This window comes from Manis javanica, chromosome 4 (assembly GCF_040802235.1).
Source record: "Manis javanica isolate MJ-LG chromosome 4, MJ_LKY, whole genome shotgun sequence".
In the NCBI taxonomy this organism is placed as follows: domain Eukaryota; kingdom Metazoa; phylum Chordata; class Mammalia; order Pholidota; family Manidae; genus Manis; species Manis javanica.
The window spans coordinates 181,904,087-181,921,775 of NC_133159.1; the positions used below are offsets into that span (position 1 = coordinate 181,904,087).

General features: G+C 60.4%; 1 protein-coding gene and 1 long non-coding RNA gene across 14 annotated transcripts in view; one reads left to right on the plus strand and one right to left on the minus strand.

Annotated features, from left to right (window-relative positions):
* The first annotated feature begins 64 nt into the window (after positions 1-64).
* On the plus strand, positions 65-1,105 carry LOC140849214 (uncharacterized). Of its 2 annotated transcripts, none has more exons than XR_012130951.1 (2): positions 65-233; positions 751-1,105. It is a non-coding gene; the product is annotated as an uncharacterized lncRNA (long non-coding RNA). The 2 variants fall into 2 exon arrangements; XR_012130952.1 differs by having other exon boundaries at positions 65-219.
* Positions 1,106-2,386: 1,281 nt separating this feature from the next.
* SLC38A10 (solute carrier family 38 member 10) overlaps positions 2,387-17,689 on the minus strand; it is a 39,005-nt gene continuing 23,702 nt past the window's right edge. For 4 of the 12 annotated variants that reach the window (XM_073236084.1, XM_073236076.1, XM_073236086.1 and 1 more), the window contains 7 exons: positions 14,651-14,807; positions 9,106-9,285; positions 8,345-8,791; positions 7,674-7,787; positions 6,573-6,596; positions 4,344-4,505; positions 2,387-4,079 (listed from right to left, as the gene is read on the minus strand). In XM_073236084.1, coding sequence (XP_073092185.1) covers positions 3,028-4,079; positions 4,344-4,505; positions 6,573-6,596; positions 7,674-7,787; positions 8,345-8,791; positions 9,106-9,285; positions 14,651-14,807 — 2,136 coding nt within the window. In that variant the 3' untranslated portion in view covers positions 2,387-3,027. Of the gene's footprint in view, positions 4,080-4,343; positions 4,506-6,572; positions 6,597-7,673; positions 7,788-8,344; positions 8,792-9,105; positions 9,286-14,650; positions 14,825-17,689 lie in introns of all 12 variants that reach the window. The other 8 variants (XM_073236080.1, XM_073236077.1, XM_073236083.1 and 5 more) reach the window with 8 other exon arrangements.

Here is a 17,689-nt window from a genome sequence, read left to right on the forward strand (position 1 = left end):
GTGTGTGTGGGCGTGGCCTCTCCCCAGGAAGCCGGCAGGGTTGAGCCACAGGAACAGACTGCTCAGGAGTTTCCTTAAAAAATTCCAACCAGAAACATGGCTGCTGGTTCAGAGGGCACCCAGAGAGGGCTCCGCACTGTGGGGGATCCCACGTGGACTTGGAGAAGGAGGGGATCGCTGTCCTACCAGCAAGGCAGTGAGGACAGGCACAAGCCAAGAGTGGGTCCAGAGCGGTAGGCGTTGGGGCTGCGGGCCTCGTGCGTGGCTCCCCACCTTGTGCAGCCTACTCTGAAGTCAGGGCCCAAGCCCCTGACCCCTCTAGTTCCCCACCATCCTCAGTAAGATCGAGGTGCAGCACCTCCCTCACCCTACAAGCCTGGCAGGCCCCCTCGTGCCAGGCCAGCTGAGTCCCCAGGTCCCCGCACAGACTGCTCGACACACGGGGACCCTCCATGAGCCCCTCCGGGGGCCTGGATCCTTGAGTGCCGCCCACCCCGGGTCCCAGAGTCCAGGTCAGATGCAGTGAGCCTGTGAGCTTGTTTCCCCAAACGCTCCAGAGCTGATCCGACTTCCCCTTGGGAGGCAAAGGCCCCACGTCCCCGGGAAGTGAGTGCCCACCCATCAGACGCAGCTCCCAGGGTGGCTTCGGAGGGGAAGCTCCTGCCCTGGCTGGGGTGCCTGAGCAGAGGGGCTGAGCCAGGGAACAGGTTTGCCGAGAGTGCCTCACCCCTTTCCTGTCTTGTGTCCCAGACCTCACCGTGTGGCCCAGCAGGTGCATCCAGTCCGAGGACAGACTTCCTGACCCTTCCACATGCTCCACTCTGACCTCTGATGCCTCTTGGCTAGACCTTTGGGCACCTCCAGGGGCACGCTGCTCCCAGCCCTCCAGAACCGTCCCATCAGGTGCACTCCTTCCAGCCTTTATGAACACCAGCCACAGCTGCTGCCAGGACAGGCCACGCCGCGCACAGCCCTCTGCCCCCTCGGCCTTTGTCCCTGCCCCACGGTGGCTTCCCACACTCGTTCATCCTCTAGACCATGCTTAAGACCAAGGGGATTCAACCTAGTTGGTGTGGGGATGCAACGAAGACCCCTCTGCCATCGTCTCGGCTGTGTCATGTGGAATCCCCATGCGCGGCTCCGACCCTTTGCCTGTCCTGGCCCTTGGATGGCATCTGACTTTCTCTGATAGCTCTGCCAGGTCTCCATCCTCGCTTGGTGGGGCCCTTGCTCAGCCCTGACCCAGCCTTTTCACCCTGGTCTTGGCCTCGTGGCCCTGCTCTGGGCTCTCACAGGCAGGGTCCTGTCCCAGTGGCACAGGTGGGCCATACCCCATGTCCACGGAGTGCAGCCGCCAACACGGGGCCACCCGCTGGTGGCCCAGCTCACTGCTCGGCCAGGACACCTGGTCACACCTACCAGCGCAGGGACCCACACAGAGGGGTAGGCAGAAAGCAAAGCCCCTCCCCAAAGGCTTCCTGCAGTCCTGGGGGCCGTGGCTGGGGGAGGGAGTGGCCCAAGCCAGGAGGCTAGCGTGGTGGGTGGAGGGCCCAGGGCACCACGCATAGCTCTGAGGACTATCTTGGCAGAAAAAGGGCACGAGCCTGGATCAAAGTGAGCTATTCAGGTAAACAGGGCTGCTAAAATCCCACTCGAGTGCCTAACAAATGGGGTTCCAATCTGAGGGGACCAGCCAGAGGGTGTTTCCCCACCGGCATGGTTTGGAACCACTTACTTAGGAAAGGAGAGGAAGCACCCTGAGACCTGCCCCCTGTGAGGGGTGCTTCCTCTGCAGGAGCAGCAGCTGCCCCCCACCCCCACCCCCCAGGTTCAGGAGGGATCGGCTCTGTCCTGGAAGTGAAAACTCCACTCCTTACTCCTTCCTAGACTTCAGGCTGCCCAGTGACATAGAAGCTACAATAAAAAATAAAAATGATTTCAAGAGGCACAGGGGTAGAGCAGGATCCGCGGCCAAGGCTGGAGCCTTCCGCGTGACCTCTGGCTGGGGACCAGTGAGCGGCCCGCACTGGACAAAGCACTGAAGGCTGGCCAGTGGGCGGGACGGCCCACCTCGCCTGCCAGGGATGCCTGCTGACCAGGCTTCTGGAGCTGTGGGCGACCACTGGCTTTCCTGCTCTCGAAGATAAAACACCATGAAAGTCCTCACAACTGATGAGCTGGGCGCAGCAAGGAGGGCCTGGAGCGCTGCAGACCCACCCTGAGGCCTAGGTGAGCGCCAGGAAGCACAGGTGTGCAGGCTCACAGGGTCTCTCTGGGGGTGTTGTGCGTCTGGCTCCCTTGTCACCGTCACAAATGCATGGATGTCGCTCTATATTGGTCATAAGGAATGCTGACCATTCCCTTTAGGCAACCCCTCAACACCAGCTTCACTGACCAGGTTTTATTTTTTAAAAACCTTATTGACAGTTTGGGAAAGCACCAAATGTGGAGAGCAGAGCTGACTGTGAACAGGGCAGAGGGGCCCCTAGGAGGGGGCAGGACTCACGGAGAAGCAGATTGAAGGCAGAGGGTTTACTGAGGTTTCCTACAACACTCAGAGAACCTCAGATAAATAACGAAACAGTAACTGGAAGTCTGGTGGGCGGGTGGTTCTCCCGGCAGCCTGTGTCAGGGCTGCAGTTGGTGCCAACCCCTAATCCATGACCCCTCAGGGCAGGCTGGCCGCTGCCCCGGCCACACAGGATCACCGTCTCAGAGGAAGTGGAGGTGGCAGTCACAGACCTCGGGGCCCTACACAGGCAGAGGCCACGTCCCCTTAGAGTCTCAACCAGCACTGCTTCTCCTCGAGGCTGTGGTGAGCTCAGAGCCACCCAGAGAAGTTTCAGAGGTGGGACAGGGGCTGTAGATCCTTCTGGAAAATGATGCTGCAGTGAGAGAGTTTTCAGACATCCACTCCAGAGAGTGACCTTTGGAATTCAGCACCCACTTGTGGTCCAGGTTCACGGTGGCCTGGGTGTGGCTGGGTGAGACTAGGTGACCAGGAGGATGGCGGCCACTACCAGGCGCTCAGGGCTCTTCCAGGGCCCTGGGCAACTGTTTGATCTCGCGGCCAGGGACCATCCGCAAAGCGCCCCCTGCAGCCTGGTGGAGCTGGCTCTCCAGGGCACTACGGAGATCGCTGACCTGCATGTCAGGCAGGCGGTTAAAGCTGATGATGACCCTGTCCTTCGGGGCCGCCTCCTCTGCACCAGGGGCTACATCCCGCCGTCTCCTCCGAAGGTCAGAGTCGGCCTGGACTTTCAGGTCTCGGTTGGGTTTGGCGTAGTCTGGCTTCTGACCCCCCGAGACAGGCAGTTTGGGCCCGAGATCAGAGTCCTGCCTGTGCTCAGGCTCCTGGAGGGCGACATCCTCCCCAGGAGTGGGCCCGTGGCCTCTGCCAAGGGCCTGCCTCCTCACCGCTGGCTGCCCACGCTGCTGCCCACCCAGACCCCTGGCAGAGATGGTCTGGGGTTCCGGCTGATGTAACACAGCCTGGGCCTGAGGCGCTGCTCCCCCCGACCTGCTGGCGAGGCCTGCAGGAGCCAGGTCTTGGCTCCCTTGCTGGGGTTTCACGTGAGGGTCCCCTATCTCTGCTCCCACCCCCAGCACGTCTGCCTCCTGCACACCGGCACCCACAGCCACTGCCTCCTTCCCAGATTTCTTCCTTGCACGGGAGCCCCCGTCCACAGCATCCTGACTCTGCCCAGGGAACTCCCCAGCAATGAGCTCCTCTGGGCCCCCAGGTGCCCCAGCAGGGTCTGGCACAGGGACCCGTTCCTGCACCCCAAAGCTGGCCATCTTGGTCACAGCGCCCTTCTGGCCTTCCCTCGGCTCAGTCAGAGCTGCCCGGGGCTTCACGTCTGCACCACTGGGCGGACTGGCAGGGGCTCTGCCTGCGGTCACCTCGGCATCCTCCATGGAGTGCTGGCCATGCCCCTGGGGCAGAGCTGGGGCTCGCCCAGGAGCTCTGAGTACAGGTTCCAAAGGCCGCGGGGGAGGACGCCCCACCGTCCCTCTGTCCTGGGCTTCCTGCTCCTTCCCTTGGGGTGCGGCCACCCCGGGCTCAGGCTGCACGTCCACTGCAAGCGAAGTCGGCTATCAGTTTAGCCCTGGGAACAAGCAGAAGCTGCCTGCACAAGGACTGATCAGACCCGTGCTGGCAGGTAAGAAGTGCGCACTGGTGCTGGGACCTGCCCAGCAGGACTCCAGGCCACAGAGCCCCGGACCCAGCTGCACAGGGACACGTGACAACGCCTCCCCACCCCTCCAGGTGGAGCCCGCCCCCGCCCAGCCTGCCGGCCCGCCGCCGCCACCTGCCCGGGCCCCCTGGCAGCCGGACTTGCCCTCCTCGCCGTCCTGCCTCTGCTGGTGGATCTCCTTGTGCTGCTCTTCGATCACCGCCAGCAGCTTCTCCTGCTGGTCCAGCAGCCGCTTCTGCTGCGCCTGCTGCTCCTTGATCACCTGCAGCAGGACGGCGTGGTCCAGCATCTCCACCCGGCCGGCTTCTGGTCCAGAAAACACCGTCAGAGCCCGCGGGGTGGCCGGGCTCGCGCGCTGGGGTGAGGGTAGCGTGACACCCGACCACAGCACCGAGGTCACCAAGGGGACCCTGTGCTGCAGCTCCTCTGCGAGGCCGTCCCGGGGCACAGCCTGCGACCAGCCTAATGGCCTGGCTCTCCCACCAGCCCGGGGTCTGGACGCCCCCAGCGGAATGCTGGTCGCCCTGACTGTCTCACTGGGAGTAGAGGCCAAGAGGAAAGCCCAGCAGGAGGTCCCGGAACAGCGACGATTGGTGGGGAATGGCATTCTACACCAGAATGGCACTTCAAAAAACTTTCTCCCAATGTGGGAATTTTAAAAGCAGAACCACCTTCCTTTCCAGTGGAGATGGGAGCTGAGGCCAGCTGCAGACGCCCCCGAGTCCTGATTCCACTCTGACCACCCCCAGGACACGGGCTGCAGGCTGGCGTGAAAGGAGCGCTGGGAGAGCAGAGGAAAGGCCAGGCCCAGCAGGGGCATGTGCGAGGGCCCCACGGTGCTCTCTGCCACACCCATGTGGGCCCAGGGGAAGAACAGGGGAATGTCCGAGTCTGAACCCCCAGTGCCAGCAGTGCCACCCGTGCGTGCGCAGGGCATGCGCAGCTTACAGCGGACACCTCAGCACCAGCTCAGAAAGCAGCCGTGGGTCACTTTACAGCATGTAGGCTTAGGTAGGGAGCTCTGGTTAGGGGCTGCCACGACTAAAGGCTCAGATCCCAATGGGGGAAGGCTTTGTGAGCAGTGACTGTGAGCTTCCCAGCAAGGGCCCCCATGTGCTGGCCTGTCCTCCCCAATAGTGACCTGTGTCCTGCCACAACAGCCTGGGCCTGGCCTTCTCCCAAAGACTGCAATGGTTTCCCCCCTGGAGACAGGTGCAAAGACGTGCAGGTGGGCAGGCCCATGAGAGGCATGCAGAAGCCAACCGAGGGGAGGACAGGGCCATGGAATGGACACAGCCACACACAGAACAGGAAGATAGGGCCACACGGAGGACAGGACAGTGGCCAGAGGACACAGCCACATGAATGAGAGGGCATCCATGCAGAGGACACAGCCATGCAGAGGATAAGACCACACAGAGGACAGGATGTCAGGTCACAGGAAGGACAGGACTATGCAGAGACGGCCACATGGAGGACCACAGGGAGGATGGGGCCACACAGAGAACGGGACCCCTGGGCCAGCACCAGTGCAGCAGCCCTGCCCCCTGCCGGGCACACATCCAGATGTCCCAAGGTCATCAAGACACTTGCCCGAGAGGTTCTGTGATCAGACTGGGTCCTGACACCACCATTCCCGTGAGGGGTGCACAGCTGTTCCCACAGGGTTCTAGACTAGCCACCTTCACCATGGGCCACCCTGTCCCCATGGGTGCCTACAGCTCATCACCATCTAAGTGTCACTGGTGAAAGGGTGGCCCCACGTGCTACCCATACTGCTGTCCCCGGCACAGACTTAGAGGAGCAGCCCCGCCCCTCACCCGGGTCTCAGGAACCCCCTACCCCCAGACCTGTGCCGGGGGAGGGGCAAGCAGCACCAGGTGCAGCCAGAAGTGACACACAGGACAGACGAAAACACAGTGGAGGTGACAAGTTGTGCTCACGGCCAGAGCCCAGCCCACCAGGGCCACGGGGACCAGGCTCTCAGATGGGATGAGTTGCCCAGATGTTAATGTACATGCAGAAAGCATTAACATCGGGCTGGGCACATGGCAACAGTCACACTCAAGCCCACTCCCAGCTCGGCGGGGCTTCCACAGCCTTCCCGTCGCCACAGAGGCGCACGGCAGCGCTCAGGAGGACTGGGGCATGTGTGAAAGTGGGACAAGGAGGGGCATCAGGGGTCCCCAGCTGAGAGGTTGTGGCTGAGCTCAGGGCCGGGGCTGGACTGGGGGCACACTGTGTGGCTCCCGGGGTCCTGCCCCATGTGCTCTGTGTAGGGTTGCTACTGGGCGGCAAGCCTGCACTGTGTTCCTGCATCTGTAACTTCTCTGTGAGTGGCCTTTTCTGTGCCACACTCCTCTGGGCTCATACCTGCTACTATCTTTTTGATTTCAGCTGTTCATCCCATTGAGAAGCATACAGAAGAAAGGCAGAATAGGAAACTGTGAAAATTCTCTTTTCAGGAAGAAAAAAACCAAAGAATCAAATAGGTTTAGGTCACAGAATATAAGGATGGGAGTTGGTAAACAGGGAGGAGCTAAAACCATAGGCATATACTGTGTGTCAAACACCTGAAGTGGCTCCACCTCTGGAGAAGCCAGAGCACCTCTCGGCTCCAGCCCCTGCGTGGTCACAGGCTCGGCCGCATCCCCGCCCAAGTGCCCTGGGTGACCAAGCCCCCTGGGAGGCGGCGAAGTGCACACCTCATGAACCCCACCTGAGGCTGCTCTGCTGTGACGACATACGTCAACCCCAGGGAACAGCCACCCAGGACGGTGGCAACCCGGGGGCTCAGAAGCCTGCCAGTCACCAGGGAAACCAGGATGGAAGGTCGTGAGCCAGAACAGCCGTCACCACCTCTGCCACAGAGCCAGAGCCAGATGGGTGAGGCCGCAGGGCAGCTGAGAGCTGGAGCCCCCGAAATGGGCAGGAAGGGGTGGAGCATGCAGAGCGAGTCGCTTGCTGGAGAGGGAGGTATGGCCAGCTTCTGTTTCAGGGCAGGTTCTGGAGTTTTGCTGCAGGTTCACAAACGTGCCCCAGTTGAGGGGGCTGATGCAGGGCTGGGCCACTGCGGAGAGGGGCACTAAGAGCAGTACGCCCCCCTGGGCCTCCCAGCCGAGCCCCTGGAAGGCGCACCCCATATCAGCTATGCAGCAGCACACTAGGGCCCACACCTGGCCGGCTCTCGACGCGACCCAGGGTGGGAACATTAAGGTACCTGCCTGGAGGTGAATTACGAGTGCTAATGGGAAACCATGTGCCAGAGACAGATTTTTTCTGAGAGAAGAAAGGAGATTAACAAATATCCCTAGGAAGTGCCAGAGAAAAGCTGTCAGTGGGAAGAGGGGGTTATTTAAGGCCTTCCTCAGTGGGAGGCCTGAAGGCACCGAGCGTGGGGTGGCTGTGAAGGCCCTTCCACTGTCCTCCCCGGGGCCCGCAGGGAGGGCAGGCCCAAGGTGAGAGAAGCCTTACCTTCCAGCCTGCTGCCAGGGTGGCCCCCGCCCTGTGCCTCCACATGCCTCTGCTCTCGGGGCTCCGCCTGCCCAGCCCCAGCGAACGGCCTCACTGGGAGGGGGGCCTTCCCACCTGTGCACATGGTGAGGACTCAGGAGGTGTGTAAGAAACCCAGAGGTCAGGGGGGCACGGGAGGCAGAGGAGGGACAAAGGAGGCAGACGTTTCCCCAGATGACCTTTCCCTCGGCCTGCCCTCCTATCAGCAGTTCCTGTGCAGCCTGGTGATTACCAGGGAAGTGATAAAAAAAGGCTGGTGGCAGCAGCCAGCATTAACTGCCTCCGCCAATCAACACGCAGGAACCAGCCTCATCAGCTTCAGGGCACTGAGCCAGGCCAGCACCTGCCAGCGCTCTCTGCGCCGGCCCGTGTGCACCCAGGCACAGGGCGGCGCAGCTCTGACGGTCAGTGGTCCAGCAAACACCTGTGTGACAGACACTGGAGCAGCTGCAAGCCAGCAGACCCCAGGTTCCCCAGCAGCTGCGGAGGGGCTGCCCCATTTCCGTGCCGACCTCGTGAAAGATCCTTCCTCTGGCCCAAGCCCAGCCTCTCCGGAGCCCCACACCAAAGGTCCTCTCCAGGGGAAGGGGAGTTTGCCCAGACAAGCCCACGCCGACGCCCGCCAGGCTCACCCCTCTCCTCCAGCTTCTCCACGGCTCCGCCGGCAGGGCCCAGCGGCAGGGCCCCAGCTCCTCTCTCCCCTGCACCCACTGCCAGGGTGTCCTGCCTCTCAGGGAGCGCTGCCTGGGGCCCTGGATGCAGACCCCTGTTGCCTGGCCCCAGGTCCTCCTTCACAGGCTCTATGGCTGGCTGACCATTTTCTTCTGGAACCTTCTGCGGATCTTCAGGAAGACCAGCCTCAGCCCCCAAGGCCTGGTCCTGTCCACGTCTCTCTCTTTCTGAATCTGGCAGAGGTGGCACCATCTGCTCCTTGCCTTCTGGAGACTTTTCATTCTCATGTTTGGACAGATGTTCATTCTCCTCCAGTCCTTCTCGGTCTTGACCTTCGTCCACTACCACCTTGTCATGAGGGATAGGGGGTTCATGGCGGTGGGCCTCACCCATGGGTACGGCAATGCCTGGAAGACAAGAGGACATGTAGGGGAGCACGTAGGGGAGGACGGCCCCAACTTACTTCCCAGGGATGTGAAACCAGGTCTAGTGCCCAATGGTGGACACAGGCCAGCAACTGCCACTCTTACAGATCCAACTGCTGCCTAGCTGAGGACTGCTGCTATTTCTAGAAAACTACACAGAAGGCTGCAAGCCAGTGGCTTTGTCCAGGGGAGCATCTGTGTGCACCAGAATAAAGGCAGAAAGGACCAGAACCTGGGCAGGGCTGAGGGGAAGAGCCATGGCCTGAGCACACCCCTCCCCCACTGAGCGGCACCACCTTGGCCAGGGCGGTCCAGCTGCGCCTCCTCCTGCGCCTCCTCCTGCTTCTCCTTGGCGGCTTCCCTCTGGGGCACGTTCACGGGGCCCTTGATCTGGGCCTGCTCCATCTCATCTTTCTCATTTGGCAGTTTCGGCTTATCTCGGCCATCCTCTGCCACGTCCACAATTGGATTCTGGCCTGTAACACGGCACAGCTAATTGAGCAGCGTTTCCACATGGCTACACCGCCAGTCAGCACGGGAACTGGGCGGTTTTCCCTGGATGGTAATCACATTTCCCAGTCGAATGGCAGAGCCTAGCAGTTATTTTTTTCCCTGTTCAATCATTAGCAGCTAAGTAGCACAGAAAACTGTCATTTTTCATGTGTATTCATAACAAAAATATGTCAAAATGCAATTTACACCTAGCTGGGTGCAGAACAGTAACACTCCGGATGGCACGGGTACCACCACCAGATGGCAGCATGAACCCACCATGGGATGTGGGACAGGGGCTGCCAGCCTCGGGGCGGCACTGCACGGGCGCCACCACCAGATGGCGACACAAACCCACCTTCAGACGCGACCGGGCCTGGCGCTGGCACGTGTCCCCTTTCCCCCTGGACACCACCTGGCCTGAACCCAAGACCTTGCTACGGGCCAGGGGAGGCGGGGTGAGAGGTGCTTAAGGAAACGCCGCTAGGAAGGCTGATGTGCAATCCTGTCCGCACCTCACTGATGGCAAACACGATCACAGGAGGAAATTGCCCTGACGCTTCATCCCACCTCTCCCAGGCACGGCAGTCCTGCCCCACCACGGCTGTCCCCTGATAGGTGCACAGCTCAGCCGCCCAGGAGTGCGGGTCCTCAGTGGGCGTTGTGTAAGGATGGCCACCAGGAGACTGTCTCCATTAAAAGCCACTTTTAACGTGTTAAACCAACATGGTAGAAACTAAAAAACTAGGGGAAAAAAGCTAATAACTAGCCATTTCATCCTGGAGGCCTCAAACAACCCCTCCCTGTTGCCCATCTCAGGACACTAGTTGCCCTGGAATAGGGGAGACAGGCGAGGAACCCATGCAGCCTCTGGGGCAGCAACTGTCCCATCCAGAGGGGAACCCACTCCATCCATTGCTGTCTTGGCCCAGAAGGCACCTCCACACACAGTTTGGGCCATGCCCCAAGGCCGGGCATAGGGACTAGTCAGCAGGAACAGACTGCACGCTACAGCGTAACCAGGCTGCTGCTTTGAGCCAAGTGTGTGGCCTTTGTCCAGGCAGGTGAAACGCTCTGGCTGCCATCACACAGTCAGCTCCTGTGGGGGCCCCTGTGCCCAGATGGAACCACTGTAAACCACCAGGTGTGTGTCTGGCAGATTAAAAGCCAAGAAAGGGGGCGGGAGGGGGAGCACACAGAAAAACTAAGAAAACTAAGAGAAAGCACTGTGCCACGGACCCAGGGCCCCCCGTCAGGCAGAAGGGGTGGCCTCAGCTGCAGGGCGAGGGGACTTCTGCGCGGTCTGCCCAGGACGGCTGCGGCGTGGTCACCCTCGAGGGCCCTCCGAAGGCACCGTGGGCACGGGCAAGTCTTAACCATCTGTGGGCCCAAGCTTCACAGCCGGGCAGGGGAAGAGGCCTGGGCTGCCTGCCCGCAGCTGTCCTGCCCTTTCCACAGCTCTTCTTCAGAGCCTCTGCCAGTAACACCTCGTGGCTGCTCTGAAACTAACACAAAGCTTCAGGATTAGAGGCTAAAATCAGCGTGCTCTGCCTGCCTGCTTGGCTTCCCATTGTGAGGCAAGGGCAGGTTGCAAACAAAGTTGCCCTGAGGGCTGGTGGGCAGTACCCGCTGGCGAAGGCTGGGCACCCACATCTGAATGTTACTGCTTGGAGTCAGGGCTCTGGTGCCCCAACTCCCCTGGGCAGCTGGCAGAGGGTGGGCCCAGCGGCTCCCAATCCTGGCTCCCAGGGGCTTCCCATGCCTGGCGGCAGCCCACCTTACACCCTCAGGGTGGCCCACCCTCCTTCTCCAGTGACCACTGGCCAGGCAGCCAGCCCAGGAAAGCTCCTTGTTTATGCTTCACTCCACGGGGCAGTCCGAGGTTTCAGTGGCCCTCCTCCACACTCAGACTGGCACTGCATGGTGACAAGGGACGTGCACAGCCTCCCACCAAGGCCTTCAGGCTAGAGCCCCAAGACAGGCTAGTGGACGGTTGCCCATCACTTTCCTTTCCTGTGTCCAGTGTGGGCACCAAGTGGCGCTGCAGTTCTGGCTCAGGGACACGGGACCAAAGACCACCAACACCCGCAGTGCTGGGCTCCGTCCTTGGAACTGGGGATGCCCAGCAGTCTCGGGGTGTGAGACCCAGAGCAGTCCAGTCCACCACCACGAGGAACTCTGCATTTGAGGAGGATTTCCACTGCAGAAGACAGGGCCAGGCTCTGCCACGTCTGAGGTGTGCTCTGCTGGTCACCAGCATCGACCAGTCCCTCCCTATGTCTTGCGATCATTAAAGGTGGAAGCAGTCATCTCAGACTGCTAAGCACCAAAATAAAGTGACTTTTAAGATTACACCTGAGTCACACAGTGGAGTTCCTGTCAACCAGAGAACCCCAAGTTCGAGGGACATGCAGGACCCCAGGGCCATGTCCCTGCACAGCAAGATGGCCCACTGAGAATCCTTTAAGAGGCCAGGCCCTGGTTTTTGGTGACACTGCTGATAATCTGATTCCTGCCTTTCCTTTGAAGCCCCTGCCCTTGGTGTTGCCATGGGGAAGGGTCACTTGCTAAGGCTCTGTTGAACCCACTCTTCTTGGCATGGCTGGCAGGGGAAACCTTGGCTATTATGGTTGCTCATCTTTCCCAGTATGGGGAATCCCAACAGCTCCTTGGATCTGAGCTCCTTGGATCTGAGTGTCCCGGCCAGGTGGCACAAGTCTGATTCACTCCTCACGCTTCCGCCAACAGGTGCATCTGCCCAGGACAGCAGGTGGAGGCCAGTGTGGGGGTGCAGGACCCACAAGGGTGAGCCCGGGTTCCTCAGGGCGCATCATGGAGGCAGCGCCCCCTCCCTGCCACCGAGGGGCCCTTCCAAGTCCGGCTGCAGTTGTCTCGGCTGGGCTGGTGAAATGAGCTCACTGCTGCATCCTGACACGAGAAGCCTCCAGAGGCAGGAGGCCTGTGGCACAGCAGAGACAGGTGGCAGCCCCTCCCAACAGGGCACAGGGGCTGCTGGCCAGGCTGCTCTCTGAGGCGAGGAGAGGGGGCAGAGGCTGGGAGGCGCGGCTCCCTACATCTGCTGCAGGAGTTAGGACATGTTCTTGTTTGTGTGCATGCGCAGCTGGTGTGCACGGCCCTGGGGCAGATCCTCAGGAGAGGTGATGCAGGAGCAGAGGGGGCAGTGGTGGGCTCCCGCCCAGGCCTATGGCCACCATCTGCCAGCTGCATAGGCACACACAGACGCTGCCACCTGCAGGCCTGCCTCCCATGCCCCTGAAGGCCTGGCGCTCTCTCCAGCCGGGCGCTTGGAAGCCTGTCCTGCCCGTCCTCTTCTTTGCAGGGAGCAGAAGCACGGCTGGGTGGGGACCAAGGCTGCTTCCTGACATCATGAGACAGGGGTGCAGGCACAGGGAAGTTAAGGAAGGAAGGGCACACGGCCGCGTTCAAAGGAGGGAGCAGAAAGTGTCACAAAATCTGGCAGCCCTGGCAGACCCCGAGGGCACTATCAAACACCAGATAAACGGCCTAATTAGCCTTTATAACGGATAATTGCCTCATGGGCCTTCGCAAGCCTCAGCAACCGCTGGTCGCCTCACAGGCACTCTGGCTCTGTGCTCTGAGCAGGCAGGGCCCTGTGTGGGGCTCACACGTGCTGGCAGGGGGCAGGGGCAGGACTCCTATCAGTCCCAGGGCTGCCTCGGGGGCTCTGAGGACAGTCAGTACCGTTTAGGCCTCTGTGACATCAAAGACACCAAAGAAACCCGCTCACATGACAGCGGGCAGAGGCTGGATGGGGCACACAGCGAAGGCCCCTGTGGGCCCAGCTCTGCTGCAGGCAACCCATCAATTACAGGGGAGGCTGGGGGCGAGAGAAACGGAGACCGCGCTACAAACATCCAGCATGTGTTCCGAGAGGGGCCATGTGTTTTGTTACAGTCTCGTGGAAGAAATGGAAACCAGATGTGGCCGCCGAGGGCTCCAGGTGAGCAGGCCCCGCCTCCACGACAGGATGCAGCTGCTCACACTGGCAGCGGACTGCAGGCCACACGGCGCTGCGGGAACTGCTGCCCAGCACCAAGAAACCCATGGCCAACAGGCCTGCCACCGCCTGAGATGGAAGCGGGTACCTGAGTCCAGCTCTGCCAGGGCCCCACATGCACAGGCCTGCGTGCCCGAGGGGAGGCCCCAGCGGGGCTGTCAACGGGTGGGCACACATCCACATCTCTTCAGGTGGACAAGTTACCAAATCCACGCAACTCAGCGTGGGCACCCAGGCAGCTTCTGACCACTCTGACCTATTTCTCTGGCAGACCCTGGTACTCCTGGGGTCCCCTCTGCAGAGAACCCCACAGGGAGAATCTCCTCTCCAGCCACCACTATCCCAGCAGGCAGAGAGAGTGGGCTAAGCACAGGGCTCTCTGAGAAGAGAATTTCTCCCTCAGCAAGGTCTGTGTGGGTGCAGAGGCTGGCCAGGGCTTTCCAAGCACAGGATGGAGATGGCAACAAATCCGAGGGCCATGTGCCCCCGTTGCTGGTGGTGCAGTCCCAGCAAGTACCTGGGGCACGTCTGCCTCTCCCACCAGCCTTCTGGACCTTTTCTTTTGTCAGGCTGGTGGGGAGCCTGGGCTTCCACCCAGAACAGGCACTCTGTAGCCGTCACCATCAAAAGGCACGTGAATCCCACCAGCAAACAGCACATGCCCAGAGGGGCCTGCCAGGCGGGCGGCCTGGTGACCTCAATGCATGCCAGGGCCTCCCCTGCAGCCCTCCCGTCAATGCTGCACAGGCCACAGGCCCTGAAAAGCCTCTTCTCTCCCCAGCCATCCCCAGACACAAGGGAGCCCCTGCTGTACCCCAGAAACCACTCTGCACTCTGTGGGCATGACCACAGATGGAGCCATGGGACCACAGCACTGCAGCTACGAGTGGGTGTGGGTCACCACACTCAGCAAGCAGTCAACAGGTAAGAAAGACCATGAAACAGGAGGCAAAACTGAGGGGTGGCCCGCACTTTGTGCAGATGAAACCCGGATCAAAATTTACATCCTCAAAACAAACAAATGTAAGCGACACCCACAAATGTACTTACATATTAGAGCACTGAATGGTGGGCACTGCACGCTCCGCCGGGCTGTGTCCACTGTCCACAGTTGTCCCCTGCATGCAGGTGGCCCACCAGCCCCTGGAGACCCCATGCCCCACTCCATCACACAAACGACAGAGGCAGCTGGGTAGGCGAGACAACCTGGGAAGCACCACCTGTGTCCCCATGACCCCGAGGTCACACAACTGGGTGCCCTGAGAAGGCTGTGGGCTGGGGGGCTGTGTGGGTGCCTGAGAGCCACATACCTGGCAGCCGGGCTGCCTCTGCCTTCACTGCACTGTCGGCTTCTCCAAGCTGGCCACCCGGAACTTCCTTTGCCAAGTCCACTGGGATCTCCTCATTCACAGACAGGGTAGTATGTGTGCTGACCACCAGGATGCCCAGGCCGACCCAGAGCACCACCTGCACGAGACAAAGACCTGGGAGCAGAGGGTCACAATGTTTCATGCTCTGCCCTTCCCAGGGAGGGGGCAGCACATGGGCACAAAGCCGCCTTGGTGAGGCAGGAGGGGCCAGGCTGCAAACCACACACAGGCCACAGTCCTGCCTGCCTGTCCCCCACACCGATGGCCAGGAGACAGTGGTCTCCAACTGAGTGCCAGGACTGAAGCCTCAGGCTAACAAGCTGGAGCATGCTGGCGATGGGAGTGGTGCCCGGTAGCCCAAGGGGGCCTGAGGGCAGGAGCACTGGCAGAGAGGTGCCCACTGACTGGCAGAAACTCATTCCACTGACAGGTCTCCCAGGTAGCCTGGTGGCTGGACCCACCAGCACCGATGGCTGCAGAGGGTGGGCCCTTGACAGCTTCTGCTAGAAGAGCAAGTCTTGGGGCAACTGCCCAACCTGCAGGGACCCTTGCAGGCCACCCATTCACCCAGAAGCTGTGTACAGGGCCTAGGCACTGAGTGCCCAGCCCCTCACAGCCCCGTGACAAATGACCTATCTCCCAGCACCACCCAGTGAGCCAACATGCCCAGTGCGGCCAGGAGCAGACAGGGGAGGTGGCTCCTCACCCTCCTCCACCGTGGCTGCCCGTTGGGGCTCCCGGTGACTGTCGGGGGCCTTGCCCAGCCCCGACTCTCTTGAGACGGAATGCTGCCCAGGCGTGCAGCACAACAAACCCCGAGCTACGCAACTCTGTCTCCTGCGCTGCTGCCACTTCAGGACACACACGACAGATGCTGCCGCCATGGGGGTGCTGAGGCCCGGCCCGGCCCGGCCTGGCCCTCCCCAGGGAGCAGAACCCTGGCTCTGCAGAGTGTGCAGGAAGGGCCAGGAGGTTGCCTGCCTGAAGAGCTGGGGCCCACCCCGCCCTTCCATGCAGTCTCAGAGCCACAACTCAAACCCTTTTTTGAAAGGCACATTGACACTTTCAAAATTATCCAACACAATTGGAGAAGAGAGATTTCCCCAGGAAGAGAGGAAGGTGGGCACTGACCAAGCAGATGGGTCAGCTGCAAGTCTCCTTCCTTCACTGCCACTCTGCAGACACTGCACTGGCGCTACACTTGCAAAGGCGCCTGGGGTCAGCCACGGCTTAGGAGGCCTGGGCACAGAGCCTGTGACTCGTGGAACCCCCCAGCAGTGCCCATCAGCTGGCCATGATCAGGTACCAGCAGCGCTGCCCAAAGTGCATGTGGGGTCCTCACTGATTTGTGCCCCTGAGGTCCAAGCACCGTCTGCAGACTCTAAAATGCACAGCTCAGGGTCAAGAGCCCCTGCCCCAAATTATTTTCTTAAAGTGTGTGTAAGCCCAGCGTCAGCTGTGTGCCCTAAGATCAGCTTCTTACCATGAAGGAAAAATTTGTGTGGCAGTAATGGTGTCTGGAGGTAACCAAAGTACTTTTAAGAAATTTTAAAAGAAAGAAACTTTAAATCTTTTTCATTGTATGTTTGCCTCCAACTGCCTCCAGCTGATGGCAGAAATGACCTTGCTCAGGAGCAACAAAAACCCACCTCCTGACCTGGACTCCAGCCGCGCGGAGGGGGTACTCACAAGACCCGAGCGAGAGTCCTTACATACTTCAAAGGGAAACAGAGAGGCCCTGCCCTGTTCTGCCACCGGCTGGGGGCAAGGTCCAGGGGACACTGAGGACAGCGCCTGAGCTTCACCACACCTGGGGGCAGGAGCGGAACCCCCATACACCCCCAGCCATGATGTGCGTGGCCCTGAAAGTAGTTTTGACACAAAGAAGAAGATATTTGGTTGGTCAGTTTATGTCTGGTTATTTTTATGGGAATATCATATTTTCATGGGAGACTGACAAGCAACAGACATTTCATCCGTAACTGAATGATTTATCTCAACCCTCAGATTTCTGGCTTAACAGACAAAATTGCATGCAAAATAAGAAACGTCAACTCTGTCAACGCTAGGAGACAGCAAGCTTCCTGGAGAAGTCCGGAGAGCATCAACTTAAGATCGATTCACGAAGTGCCTACACAGCACCAGGAAGTTCCAGAAAATGGACCAGGCCCCCCAGGTGCCATGCACACTCCGGCCACCGCCATGGCCCAGACGCTTGTGGAGCACCCGCACTTGTGGAGCATTTCCTTTGGCCCACCCCGTCCACAAAGACCCCACCAACCCTCTCCTACCCCGAAGCAGTCCCCACCCCACCTGTGCCAGGACCCCACTTGTCTTGACACACCTGGCTCGCAAGCCACCCCGGGGCTCTGCGGAGCACTCACCAGCGGACTGCCACTGACTGTGTGAGTGGCCCACTGGTCAGCTGACCCTCGTAGCAGATTGCACATCTAAGCTTCCCACTGTCGCCCTCAACTCGGAAGAACTACCACAGACAAATGAGTACCCCAGGCAGGAAGCCAGAGCTCTAGGGTGAGTGCCCCACAGGTGTCAGGAGGACGCTGTGGGTCCTTCCTGCTGGACACCGAGCAGGCCTTGTTCCACAGGTGATGGCCCAGGCAGTGACATCAGTCTACAAGCAGGAACACGCTGGGAAGCCAGAGTCAATCAGAGCCCGTGTGGGAGCACGAATATGGCCCACGTGGCAGCGTCAGACACTCTAGGTGAGCTGGGCACTTGGAAAGAACTCAGGAACCACCCAAGTTGCAGAGGCAGCCATGACAACAATGTGCCAGCTGCAGGCCCGCCAGCTCAGACCTGGGGCATCGGGGGAGGGCCAGAGCTCCCAGGCTCCTATTCTACTGCCCAGGTTTGGAAGGCTGACTGCTGGTGTGCACACACAGGGCTGATCATGTCCAAAGTCCTGAATAAGGAAGCGGTGTGGGTCCTGGAAGGAGCCGAGTGCTGTGCCCGCCAGTC